We start from the raw sequence: 13,617 nt of genomic DNA, 5'->3' as shown, positions 1-13,617 counted from the left end.
AAAAAAAAAAAAAAAAAAAAAAAAAACCAAACCTCAAAAACAAAGATGCTATTTTGATTTATTTACAGTGTTTGAGTATATTGCTTTGTATAGTTTTCGTAGATGTTGTTGTAGGTATTACAATATATGTATATAACCTATCCCAGTCTAATATATAACCTATCCAGTGTTTTACCAAGTTGAGTGAAGTGTAGAAACTTTTTTTCCATGTAGGTCTCTTTGTCCTCCTCACTTTTTAAATATAACTGTCTTAAGTATTTCCTCTACATGATGCTACTTCATTTTGGTGGTACTGGAAGTGTATATGCTTGTCTTTTATCTGTCAACCTTACTAAATTATTAATTCTTGTAATTCTTCCTTGGGTTGTCTTGAATTGCTATATATAGTCATATCTTCCACAAAATGACATTTTTTCCCTCCCTTTCTTATGTCTATACCTTTTATTTTTCTCACTACAAGCAGGAAAAAATTGAGTATGGTTTTCTGTATTTTAATATCAATAATAAATGTGTGTATATTTTTTCACTTTTCTTATATAAAATGAGATATTTACATTTTTTCTCCTTCCCTGCTTCTTAGTTTTTGTGATATAATCCAGATGTGTTATGTCTCCATTTTTAATCTGACCATAATTTTCATTTTTTATATGATTTTCTTTTTTTGGAAACAGGGACCTCTCCCTGTCATCCAGGCTGGAGTGCAGTGGCACAGTCATGGCTCACTGCAGTCTCAACCTCGTGGGCTCAAGTGATCCTCCTACTTCAGCCTCCTAAGTAGCTGGAACTACAGGCATGTGCCACCACACCCAGCTAAATTTTTTTTAAATGGAGACAGCATCTCACTATATTGCCCAGGCTGGTCTCAAACACTGGACTCAAGTGATCCTCCCACCTCGGCCTTCTAAAGTGCTGGGATTATAGGCATGAGCCACCATGTCAGGCCTATTTTTTAATATGATCTATCTTTACCTACTTCTCTCACTTTATGTCCTGCTCTTCCCCTCATTCCATCTACTTTTAGCCTTAGTGGTGCTTTTGCTCTTCCTTCAACAACAAATCCAACATGCTGGATCTCAGGGCTTTGCATTTGTTGTTGCCTCTGCCTTAAATGCTTTTGCCCCTTCCCCCTGGATATTTATGTGGCTTTCTCCCTCACTTTCTAAGAGGTCTTTACTCAGATGTCACTTTCACAGTGAGATCTTCCCTGATCATCCCTCCAAAATTGTAACCTGTCCTGCCACCCATCAAATCCACCATTCTTTTTTCTATTTTTCTTTTAATAACAGCTATGAAAATATAGCATATTATTTTATCTATTAACTGGTCTAGTGTATTTCTTTTTATTAGAATGTAAGTTCCATGAAGGCAAGAATCTTTCTCTGTTTTGTTCACTTCTTTTACTTCCATTGCCCAGAATGGAGACTGGCACATATAGGTACTCAGTAAATAGTTATGGAAATAATTAATCTTTGTGTATTTCGTATTTTGCTTCCTCAGATTAGGACTACTGAGCTCCAAAACTGAATTTTTTTTGAGACAGGGTCTCATTCTGTCAACCAGGCTGGAGTGCAGTGGCACGATCATGGCTCACTGCAGCCTCAACCTCCTGAGCTCAGGTGATTCTCCCACGTCAGCCTCCTAAGGAGCAGGGACTACTGGTGTGCACCACCATACCTGGCTAATTTTTGATTTTTTTTTTTTTTTAATAGAGACAGGGTTTTGGAACCATGTTGGTCAGGTTAGTCTCAAACTCCTGAGCTCAAGCGATCTGCCCTCCTCAGCCTCCCAAAGTGCTAGGATTGCAGGTGTGAGCCATTGTGCCCAGCCAGCAGTGGATGTGTTTTATAGTTCTTTATACCTTTTGTATGTAACTTTTTAAATTCTTATTTATTTGTACCAGGTAATACTTTTCATATGGTTTAAAATTCAAATGGTTTAAAAGGGTTGTGTTCAAAGGTATTCCTTCCACTGTCATGTTCAAACACCCCTTCCTCTGCTCAGAAGCAGCTAGCTTTGTCAGGTTATTTACTCTCCTTTCCGGGATATTCCCATATGATTTTCTAAAAAGTTGATACCAAGTTACACTACAGGACAAAGTATTTTTACAATTATATCTGTCCAGAATAGTTTCTTGTTTTGTTTTGTTTTGTTTTGTTTTGTTTTCTATGTACTGCTCAACCCTCCTTGGATAGCCAGCATCAACCATTGTTTAGAGAATGTTACTATCATACGAGCCATCAAGGGAATGCTATAATGAAATACTGTTTTGCCCTTGCCCTTGAAGTTCAAAATCTAAGTGGGATGAGAAAGTATCCACACTTAATAAGTAACAGAGGCTTTAAAAAGATCAAGATAATAACTATGAAATGTCACAAAACATTGAATAATTCATTGTTGAATGAGATATAGGTAACCATGAAAGTTAGTTTATCAAAGCAGAGAGCGAGTATCATTTATCAGTGAATGTTTCACAGAAAGAGAAGACTATGATAGCTTTGGATAGTCTGAAAAGAATGTAGAAGGAAAGAAGTATATTTTACCTTCTGTGTGTTCACCAAGGTGTGATATTGAGCAATAAGATCCTACAAGAATATATTTTTATGCCATAGGATTTGATAGGTGTATAACAAAGCCTTTGTCTTATAGAACAGAGAGTATATATATTTATAACAGAGTTGGAAGAAATGCTATAAAGAGTTACTAGGTTCAGTGAGGGTTCAGAAAGCAATCATAGGCAGTTGGGAAAACAAAATTTTTTTAGGGAAAGTCATGTTCAAAATGGAGCTTAAAGTGGGGCACAGTGGCCCATGCCTGTAATCCCAGCCCTTTGGGAGGCTGAAGCAGGCAGATGGCTTGATCCCAGGAGTTCAAGGCTAGCCTGGGCAACATGGTGAAACCCCATCCACAAAAAAAAAAAAAATGCAAAAATTAGCTGGGTGTGGTGGTGCACACCTGTAGTGCCAGCTCCTTGGGAGGCTGAAGTGGAAGAATCATCTGAGCCCAGGAGGTGAAGGCTGTAGTGAGCCATGATTGTGCTGTTGCTCTCCAACCTGGGTGACACCATGAAATGCTGTCTTAATTTAAAAAAAAAGATGGAGCTTGATAGAAGAGTCGGGATTTTTAATGGGCACAGATGGAAGGATAACATGGTGGAAGGGAACTACTGCCAACCAACTGTTTTGGTGAATAAAGTTTTAGTGACACACAGCCATGCCCATTCATTTATGTATTATCTGTGCCTGCTTTCATGCTACAGTGTCAGAGTTGAAAATTTGAGACAGACTATATGGCCTGCAAAGCCTAAAATACTATCTGGCCCTTTACAGGAAGTTTGCTAAGCCCTGCAGGTAGATAGGATGTAAGTAGGAAAGCATTACTAATAAATATTGAAGAAAGGAAAATGAGATGTTTAGTAGAGTTGGGGGAGGTTCAGTAATAGAAGGGTGGTTGGTTGAAGAGGAGGTTAGTTTTGAAGAAATACGATAGGGAGACCATTATAATAGAGAGGAAGTGAGGGGCCATGCCAGGCTGGACAGTAGTAGTTCAGTAAGGCACAGAGGTGGCTTACTCTTAATCATGCTTTTCTAATCTTTTCCCTGCTAGCCAAGAAGGATCAAGAGGGTGGAGAAGAAAAGAAGTCTGTGCAAAAGAAAAAAGTAAAAGAGTTAAAGGTGTTGGATTCAAAGACAGCCCAGAATCTCTGTGAGTATCTCTTGATCCCAACTATTTGAAATGTGAAAGAGTTCTTTTAAGAACTTTTAGTTCCCTTGAATTTGTGGTCCCTTGATAGGGAACTTTAATTTGTTGAATTCCTGCTATATGCCAAGCATTGCACAGTGAATATTCAGAATCTTCTTTAATTTCTTCAGTAGCACTGCAAGATTTTTAAGTATCCAGTTTTATGTCAAGGAAACAAGCTAAGATTTTTAGGAATTTGCCTAGTCATAAAGCTAGTAAGAGAAGGTCTGGGATTTGAGCCTTTTTTTTTTTTTCCACTCGTTGCTGCCCATGCTGGAATGCAGTAGTGCAATCACAGCTCATTGCCACCTTGGCTTCCAGCGCTCAGCTGATTCTTCCACCCCAACCTCCTAAGTAGCTGGGACTACAGGTATGCACCACCGCACCCAGCTAATTTTTTGTAGAGATGGGATTTTGCCATGTTACTCAAGCTGTTCTCAAACTCCTGGGGTCAGGTAATTCGCCTAGCCTTTCTTATTTCAAAGTCCTTACTATGTCCATTGCATTCACAGGAAGCCTACCACAGATGGTCTAGCCACTATACATTTTCTCTTTCCCACTTTTGCTTTTTTATGAAATAAATCGAGAAGGTGTCTTGCTATGTTGCCCAGGCTGGTCTTGAATTCCTGGCCTCAAGTGCTCTCACCTCAGCCTCCTAATATGTTGGGATTACAGATATAAGCCACCATGCCCAGCTTTCACTTTCTGATGAGTAAAGGTACTAGCTTGGCTTCAATTAAATCTAAAATTACTTTGTAATTTAAAATAACTAAGGTAAATCTTGTACTTCTCAGAGTAGGATCTGTAACTCCAGAAAGGAGTTCTGTTCTGAACTTTCCACCTGCATTCATAACTGTTTGGTAGCAAAATTTCAAGTAAGAAATTCCTCTGCAAAGTTGATACAGGCAGTACTTATTTGATGATCAGGACAAATGTTAAATTTTTGTTAATTTCACTTATTCATCTACCTACTTCATACTGAGTAATATAGCCTTAAATATTTATTTGACAACTATTTCAGGATCTGCTATGTTATAGGCTCTATTAGGCACATACTAGGAATGTGTTCCAGAGATGAAAGGGCATGTTCCATAAAACCCACTCAGCATTCTTGTAATGCAGTTATTTTCCGTTTTTCCAAATGAGAAAGCCAAAGTTGAAATGATGCGAAGTGCCCAGATCACACAGCCAATAAGTACACATACCCATAAGTAAAGTCAGTGATATAATGCGAGCAGTAAGCTGTCACATCACTCTTGACTACATAATCTTAAATTATTGGCAACAACTATTACTAAATAGTGTCAGTGGTGAAGTCCTTTTATGGAGACTAAAGTAGTGTGAGTCAGTTCCTCTTCCCAAGTGTATCTCTAGGAGCATAAGTTATGAATAATTGTAGTTTTGAAAAATGATACAAGAAAGACTATGGTGTAGTACATTATGATTTCTAGTGGAATGATATTGATATGGAAAACAGAATTCAAGAAAAGAAAACTGAAAGTAGTGTGTGGTAGGATGGTCTGGAAGTAGAATTTAGTGATTCAATGATGATTAAATGACTCTCATGTGCTAATGATACAAAGCTGAATAAGACATCGTCCCTATCTGCATGAACCGTGTGCCTGGTAAAGACAGGCAGATGATAACAGCACAGATGGATAAATGCTATGATGGAGGTTTGCTACAATGTTTATGAGAGTACTGGGAAAGGAGGCATCTAAATCAAGTGGGGGCAGTGTTGGAAGGGCAAATCCCAGAAGATATTCTAAAGAAGGTACTACTAAAAGGGAGTTGAAAGAACAATTAAGGATTTAAGGAGGCTGGGCGTGGTGGCTCATTCGTGTAATCCCAGCACTTTGGGAAGCTGAAGTGGATGATTGACTCCAAGAGTTCAAGAACAGCCTGGGCAGCAAAGCAAGACCCCTTCTCTACAAAACATAAAAAAATATTAGCTGAGCCCAGTGGCATGTGCCAGTAGTCCCAGCTACTCACAAGCTGAGGCAGAAGGATCACTTGAGCCCAGGAATTTGAGGTTGCAGTAAGCTGTGATTGTGCCACTGCACTGCAGCCTGGGCAACAGAGTAAGACCCTGTCTCAGAAAAAAGAAGTAAGTGAAGGCGGGAGGGTTGGCTTGTTTCAGGAGAGGGATCAGCATGTATGAGAGCATGAGATAACATTGTGCACTTCAGGAACTGCAAGTTGTTGAATACAACTGAGTATACCTATGGAACTTATAAAGGGAATTTTAATTGGGAAAGTGAATGAGATTGTCCTGTGTAATTTTTAGGAAGGCTGCTTTGGCAGTGATTTTGAGGCTGGATTGCTAAGGTCAGGGGATACTATAGGCAGAGGTGAGTTATGTCAGAGGTGAGACATGATCAGGGACTGAAACTAAGGTGATGAGAATAAGAGAGGCAGAGGATATTAAGAAGGTGGCATTAAGCTAGGTGCAATGGCTCATGCCTGTAATCCCAGCACTTTGGGAGACCGAGGCAGGTGGATCACTTGAGGTCAGGAGTTCAAGACCTGCCTGGTCAACATGGCAAAACCCTGTCTCTACTAAAAATAGAAAAATTAGCTGGACATGGTGGAGCGTGCCTATAATCCCAGCCACTCATGGGGCTGAGGCAGGAGAATCGCTTGAACCTGGTAGGCGGAGGTTGCAGTGAGCCAAGATTGCGCCACTGCACTCCAGCCTGGGCAACAGAGGGAGACTCTGTCTCAAAAAAAAAAAAATTAGCCAGATGTGGTGGCGCATGCCTATAGTCCCAGCCACTTGGGAGGCTGAGGTGGGAGGAGGATTGCTTGAGCCTGGGAGGTCCAGGCTGTAGTGAGCTATGATTGTACTACCGCACTTTAGCCTGGGCAATAGAATGAGAAAAGATAGAATTAATGGAATTTAGTGTTTGACTTGGGATAAAGGAGAAGGTGTTTTGAAGTTTAGGTCACTCTGCAGAAAGTGGTACCATTTACAGTACTGAAATAGGAAAACTCAGCAAGAACAGATTATCTTTTTGGGGAGGTGGATGTGAGTGAGAGGTAGCAGGATCATGTCTTACCTAAAGTATATACTCTTTAAGAGGCTGCCATCTTTTCATTGGCTTTGTGGCAATGGAATAAATCATCGTGTAAGTGACAGATAATAGGCTATTTTGGATTGCTATAAAGTGAAAGAGAAACGGGTAATTTAGAGAGGAACATGGAACATAGAGTAAGATAGGAAAACCTTGTTTATGTATATATGCTGAAGGGAAAGGTGTGTGGGGCTGCCTCTTCTGTTGACACATGAGGAAAGGATGAGTACATGAGGGTATATATACTTATATACAAATCCCTATATGAGTACATGCACCAATTAGCTTACAGCAGTGTTGGCATAGTTTTCTTCCAGGCCATTCCAAAAGGCTTATCCAAGTCTTTTCTAGTCTGACTCTAACCGAGAGCCCTAGTGCTTTATTTTTAAGTAGCATAAGAGAAAGCTAAGCAAGTAATTTGACCAGTGGCTTCAATTTTTCTCAGTGAAGAGGAGCAGGGTCTTCTTGGAACAAATGGGGAGGTGGTGGGGCAGTGGGGAAAATGGGAATATGTTGGAGGACCTGCCAAGATGGGTAGGAGAAAGTACAATAGGGACACATGGAAGAGAATTGCTAACAGCGCTGAGGCCCCAGTTATCATTGGTGCTACTGCAAATTCATAGACTTCAGTCTATATCAACCCAGGTGTCAGAGTAGGGAAATGAAATGGCTCGACTGACCACGGACTGGAAGGTGAAGGAAGCAAAAGAACGGTAATAGTAGTAGCAGTGGTAGTAATACTAATGGGAATCTTAGTAGAGAGCAAATGAAGTGATGGTGTAGAGGGTCCTGATGAAATAGGAAAGGCAGAGTAGAACTGATGTATTCACAGAAAACAGAAAAGTCAGGAGACTGGAAAGAGACGTCCTAATAGGGTTGAAGAGTAAAGCAAGAGTTTAGAAAGGGAGAGCTGAGGGCTGGGCACAGTGGCTCACGCCTGTAATCCCAGCACTTTTGGGAGGCCAAGACAGGTGTATCTCTTGAGGTCAGGAGTTCAAGACCAGCCTGGCCAACAGGGTGAAATCCCATCTCTACTAAAAATACAAAAATTAGCCAGGCATGGTGGCACACACCTGTAATCCCAGCTACTCGGGAGGCTGAGGCAGGAGAATCACTTGAACCTGGGAGGTAGAGGTTGCAGTGAGACGAGATCATGCCACTGCACTCCAACCTGGACAACACGAGACTATCTCAAAAAAAAAAAAAAAAAAAGAGGGCGGGGGAGCTGAAAAAATAGGATGCGTTTGTTAGGGAATAGGATATGGCAGTTTAAGGTCACGGCAGCTTTGAGCATCAAGTCCTGAGACGGGAACTAAAGTAGAGTGGGGTGAAAGTCTTTGATGTATGTAGACTTTTTTGAGGTGGGTCTCACTTGTTGCTCAGGCTGGTGTGCAGTGGTGCAATCACAGCTCACAACCTCGACCTCCTGGGCTCAGGTAACCCTCCCACCTCAGCTTGCCTAACAGCTGGGACTACAGGTGCACACTACCACGCCTGGCTAGTTTTTGTATTTGGAGTTTCACCATGTTGCCTAGGCTAGTCTCAAACTCTAGAGCTCAAGTGCTCCACCCACCATGGCCTCCCAAAGTGCTAGGATTATGGGCATGAGCCACTGTGCCTGGTCTAAAAGAGCCCTGTTAAGAAGATTGCCCAGCATAGGTTTGCAGGATGGGTTGGAAATGGAAACAGACCGAGAAGAACAAGTCTTAATATTTCATTTTCTGGCAGCAATCTTTTTGGGTTCCTTCCGCATGCCCTATCAAGAGATTAAGAATGTCATCCTGGAGGTGAATGAGGCTGTTCTGACTGAGTCTATGATCCAGGTAAGGAGCAAGGTGGTTCTGCTGGAGCGGGTTCTTCTGTGTAGCTGTGCACTGGCCTCATCTCTGTGGAGATGAAGAGGATCCTCCTCTAGCATTGCTGACTTATGAATGCTGTCTTTTAGAAACTGCCTTTTCTCTGGTGGTCAGGTTATTTCTGGTATATTTTCAAAAGTCCTACCATTTCAGTGCTGCCTCTCCTCTCCCACCATGTTTCCTTCGTAATGGTCCCTGGGCAGTGTGTGGGACTGATAACAGAGTAAAAATTTTGTTTAGCGTTGAGTTGTCTGCAAATCCTCCTCCAACTGAGGTGTCTCTTCTCTCTTTCAGAACCTCATTAAGCAAATGCCAGAGCCAGAGCAATTAAAAATGCTTTCTGAACTGAAGGATGAATATGATGACCTGGCTGAGTCAGAGCAGTTTGGCGTGGTGGTGAGTGAGGCCCTTCTCTGCCTCCCGTATTTCCCTCCCCTCTAGAGAGCAGCCTGGGTATTTGCTCCTTGCCTCTTGCCTGTTTTTGAACCTGTCTTAGCCTCTCTCTTCTCCCTGCTCTGGAGCTCTGATCCTCCCATAGGAGGCTTAAGCCTGTATCGTTTTCTTACTTCTCTCTCTTTTGACTGTAATGGAACTGCTTGTGTTCTCTACTAGATGGGCACGGTGCCCCGACTGCGGCCTCGCCTCAATGCCATTCTCTTCAAGCTACAATTCAGCGAGCAAGTGGAGAATATCAAGCCAGAGATTGTGTCTGTCACTGCTGCATGTGAGGAGTTACGCAAGAGTGAGAGCTTTTCCAGTCTCCTAGAGATTACCTTGCTTGTTGGAAACTACATGAATGCTGGCTCCAGAAATGCTGGTGCTTTTGGCTTCAATATCAGCTTCCTCTGTAAGGTGAGCTAGAGTAGGACAACACAAAGAAGGCTATAGCCTCTAGGAGTTCAGTGTTGGCCAGAGGCCATCTTAGGCATGTCAGGATTTAACAGTTTCTCCTCTTGTTGTAAGCTTCGAGACACCAAGTCCACAGATCAGAAGATGACGTTGTTACACTTCTTGGCTGAGTTGTGCGAGAATGACTATCCTGATGTCCTCAAGTTTCCAGACGAGCTTGCCCATGTGGAGAAAGCCAGCCGAGGTGGGGCAGTTGGGGATGAAGTTAGAAGGTGGTTCTGAGCCCAAAAATCTCTGCATGGGGAGGGAAATAAGACACAGTCTAGATTTTAAAGCATCTTCAGTTCAGACTATTTCAAGTGGATATGGGATAGGATTTAGGCATGGTGCCTAAGCCACAAGGGAGGAGCATAGGGCTGAGGAGACATCTTTAGGTGTAGAAATGGGAAGCACTCTTTCTCTTCCTAGGAGAACACCAAACACCAAATCACAGCTAGAAGGGCAGGTGTTTTTAGTCTAGGTTAACAGTTCTCCTCATTAAGAAAACAGACTAGATTAACAAAAATTAGGCCTCACTGTCCTAGAACTAGACAAAGAAAAAGCAGCATTCATTGGAAATCAGAACAGATTTCTGCCCCGCCTCTATATTTCTATGTATATCTCCTTCCTCCCAAACCCTGTTCTCTAAAATAAATGAGACCAAGATCTCAGGGGATTTCATAGATTTGTGTTAAATTAAATGAAGCCTCTCTTCTGTTCCTAGTACTGTATACCTTGTGAAGGCTGGAGGTTCAATGATCAGATAATTTATAGTCTCACTAGAAAGGTGAAAACTTATGTGATACAACTAAAGTACATAAGGGAATTAAAATTCAGTTCCTAAATGTGTGTATAGACTGCAGCTGTGCTCCAAAGGGTGAAACTAAGGGGTATCGAGGCCAGAGTTATTAGTAAGCTCTGGCTCTCTGTTTTTGTGGTGTTTTTTTTTTTTTTTAGTTTCTGCTGAAAACTTGCAAAAGAACCTAGATCAGATGAAGAAACAAATTTCTGATGTCGAACGTGATGTTCAGAATTTCCCAGCTGCCACAGATGAAAAAGACAAGTTTGTTGAAAAAATGACCATATCCTCACTTGAAAGGAGGGAGTTATTCCCTAGGAAAGGAAAGAAAACTTCCTGTAGTGGGGGGAAAACAGGATAGATAGGGCAATATACAACTTTTTCTCTCTCCAAAAACGCTTTTTCATTAAATACATAGTTTTTTGGATTTGTAAGTATTTTGAAACAAGCTTTCACTGTGTCATCCAGGCTAGAGTACAGTGGTGCTGTCATGGCTCACTGCATCCTTGACCTCCTGGGCTCAAACGATCCTTCACCCACCAGCCTCCGTGGCAGCTGGGACTACAGGCATGTGCCACCAGGCCCAGCTCAACATTTTTTTACATTTTTTTCTTTAGAGATGGGGTCTCACTTTTGTTGTCCAGGCTGTATAGTTCTTAGAGCATTCCATTATTGTGGAGTGGAAGCAAACCATGCAGATCAACTGAAAGTCCCCCCAATTCCCCTGCATATACCCCATCTCCACTACACACACGCATGCCTCCATCTCCTTCCCTCCCCAAAGGTAACCGCCGCCACTGGACTTCATTCTGATTTGCACCTCATACATTTATTTTCAACAAAAACTGCATTGTATTGCTTTTTGCACATAATACATCTTGGCCATGTTTCCGTAGTAGTATTATTTATAAACCCCTTTTAAACTGCAGCCTTCTGTTTTATAGGTGTATAAAATAGTTCATGGTTTACTATCCCCTATTTAGGGGCTTTGATTTTTGCTATTATGAACAGTGCTGTATTGAACATCCCCATGCATGCCAGTACTCATCTTTGAGTAATTCCTTGGGCTAGGGAAGTGGGTCTGCTTCTTGGTCTTGGTCCTTTACTCCTTGGCCGTACAGCTTTGTGAAGGATGCCCAGGAACAGTATAACAAGCTGCGGATGATGCATTCTAACATGGAGACCCTCTATAAGGAGCTGGGCGAGTACTTCCTCTTTGACCCCAAGAAGTTGTCTATTGAAGAATTTTTCATGGATCTTCACAATTTTCGGAATATGTTTTTGGTGAGCAAGAGACACTTGCTGACTGAATCTTTTGTGGGCATTTCTCACTGTCCACTGGGTTCCTGTTGGCTGGTGGTAGGTGTACAATGCCCATGTGTTCCTTCCTCCCCTTCCCTGCCCCAGCAAGCAGTCAAGGAGAACCAGAAGCGGCGGGAGACAGAAGAAAAGATGAAGCGAGCAAAACTAGCCAAGGAGAAGGCAGAGAAGGAGCGGCTAGAGAAGCAGCAGAAGAGAGAGCAGCTTATAGACATGAATGCAGGTGAGGAGTGAAGAAGGGTTGATGGGTTGAGATAGGAACGTTTGGAAGACTTCTCTGCCTAGAGTCTAGAGGCCAGAGAGAATAGCTCATGTCCGAACTCACCTCCTGGCAAATGATTTTTGGCCATCTTCTACCTCCAAGATCCTGATGCTGGACTTTAACCCAATTCAGATACATACACATTCCAACTTGCCCTGTTAAAATCATTCTCTCTCCTTTGCTGCTCTTGCATTCTCTCTCATCTCTCCTGTGATTTTAGTATTGCTGTGATACATACTCTTTTCCTTCTGCCTGTCCCAAGTTCGCTCTGACCTGTTTTCATTCCCTCCACTAAAGCTTTTGGGTTTTTTTCTCTAAAATATTTTCCTGACACGCCTCCTATCTTTTAATTATGGCGTGTCTTCCCTTTCTGCTTATGGCACAAAGTACTGTGTCCCTAGTACCTTAGCCCAGTTGTATACACAATTAGATTGTAAATGGATTGAACTTTTGGAGGGGGATGGGGAGCCGGCCACCCTCTTCTCTTTCTTCAGCAGAGTCTCTATTTCACTACTAGAGCATGTCTTTGTTGAAACATATGGTTTCAATTACTGGCCCTCTATTTCCTGTCTCTGCTTCTTTCCTGCTGCTGATTCCCTACCCCTTCGCCCCCACTGCTCTCTCTGTGGGCAGCGGAAATACAGCATATGCTGCTCACACAGCACTGAGCTGATGCCACCCTCCTCCGAACCTGAGGGGCCACGAGTCTTCTGCAAATGGTGTTCACAGAGCTGCTGAGTTTGTTAGGAATCAGTATTTTACAAAGCAGAGGCACAAGGGCTGCTCTGCTTGACCAGGGATTTTTCTTTATACTTTTCTGGAAAGCAATTTCCTTGCCATTACCTCAGTTGTAAGCCACAACTTTGTAATGCTATTAAAGCCCACACCAAGTATTCTTCACCTTCCCCTGGGACTCCAGCATTTGTACCCGGGTACTGGCTAGGATGTAATGGGGGAAGGTGGAGTCCTGCTGACATGTGCAATGAAGGCTGCACCCGGCCAACAGGTGGCGTAATGGACCGTGCCGAGTTTCCAGGACCCAGGTCAAGAAAATGAGGGTAGAATGTAGGTCAGATGCACTGGTGATGCTCAGCCAGCAGGTGGCGCTGGGAGCAGTGAGCCCCAGCCTTGGAGCTGGCAGCCTATGGGCTTTTTGGGATTTCACAGTTTCAGATTTCACTATCCTAAGCTGTTGCCATGGAAACTGAGCCAGGCCAGAAGAAGGATTCTACATTAACTCTTTGTATTCCAGCCAGGCTGCTCCTCTTAGATGCAGAGGACTTAGACATTCAGGAAGACATAGCCACTGGAGGCAGCGCTTCAGGAAAGTGCCCTCTTGATCAGTGGTCTTTCCTCAGCCCTGCTTTGAAGTCTAACCAGTCTTCATAACTGGTCTTGGAGCTGGGCAGTTCTGTAATTCTGTTGCTAGATACTTTTCTGCAATTAGGGATGGGGTGGGGAGGATGGCATTGCAGAAAAATATTCCAAGGTTTGCATTGGATAATAGGCAATAAGATCTTTTGTTTTAGCCATTTGTAAGCAGATACAAGGAAACATGGGCTTGTGAGACTTAAGGTTGAGTTTTCTTTGTCTCTTCTTAGCTGCCAGCTGCTATGCGAGAGGGGAAACCAAGCAATAGCAATGCATTTAGTGTGGGGCTTGATGTTTGCCATGCTGCTC

At 42.6% G+C, this 13,617-nt stretch overlaps 1 protein-coding gene across 4 annotated transcripts in view; it reads left to right on the top strand.

Annotated features, from left to right (window-relative positions):
• Positions 1 to 13,617, top strand: part of DIAPH1 (diaphanous related formin 1) — a 109,077-nt gene that overhangs the window by 85,746 nt on the left and 9,714 nt on the right. For all 4 annotated transcript variants that reach the window (XM_032297993.1, XM_032297916.1, XM_032297824.1 and 1 more), the window contains 8 exons: positions 3,604 to 3,702; positions 8,541 to 8,635; positions 8,963 to 9,064; positions 9,281 to 9,520; positions 9,632 to 9,761; positions 10,514 to 10,638; positions 11,475 to 11,639; positions 11,763 to 11,898. In XM_032297993.1, coding sequence (XP_032153884.1) covers positions 3,604 to 3,702; positions 8,541 to 8,635; positions 8,963 to 9,064; positions 9,281 to 9,520; positions 9,632 to 9,761; positions 10,514 to 10,638; positions 11,475 to 11,639; positions 11,763 to 11,898 — 1,092 coding nt within the window. The remainder of the gene's footprint in view (positions 1 to 3,603; positions 3,703 to 8,540; positions 8,636 to 8,962; positions 9,065 to 9,280; positions 9,521 to 9,631; positions 9,762 to 10,513; positions 10,639 to 11,474; positions 11,640 to 11,762; positions 11,899 to 13,617) is intronic.

Source organism: Sapajus apella, unplaced genomic scaffold (genome assembly GCF_009761245.1).
Source record: "Sapajus apella isolate SASKATOON/1434 unplaced genomic scaffold, GSC_monkey_1.0 scaffold1, whole genome shotgun sequence".
In the NCBI taxonomy this organism is placed as follows: Eukaryota; Metazoa; Chordata; class Mammalia; order Primates; family Cebidae; genus Sapajus; species Sapajus apella.
Note: the sequence above shows the minus strand (reverse complement) of the source record. Positions and strands in the feature narration are given on the sequence as shown.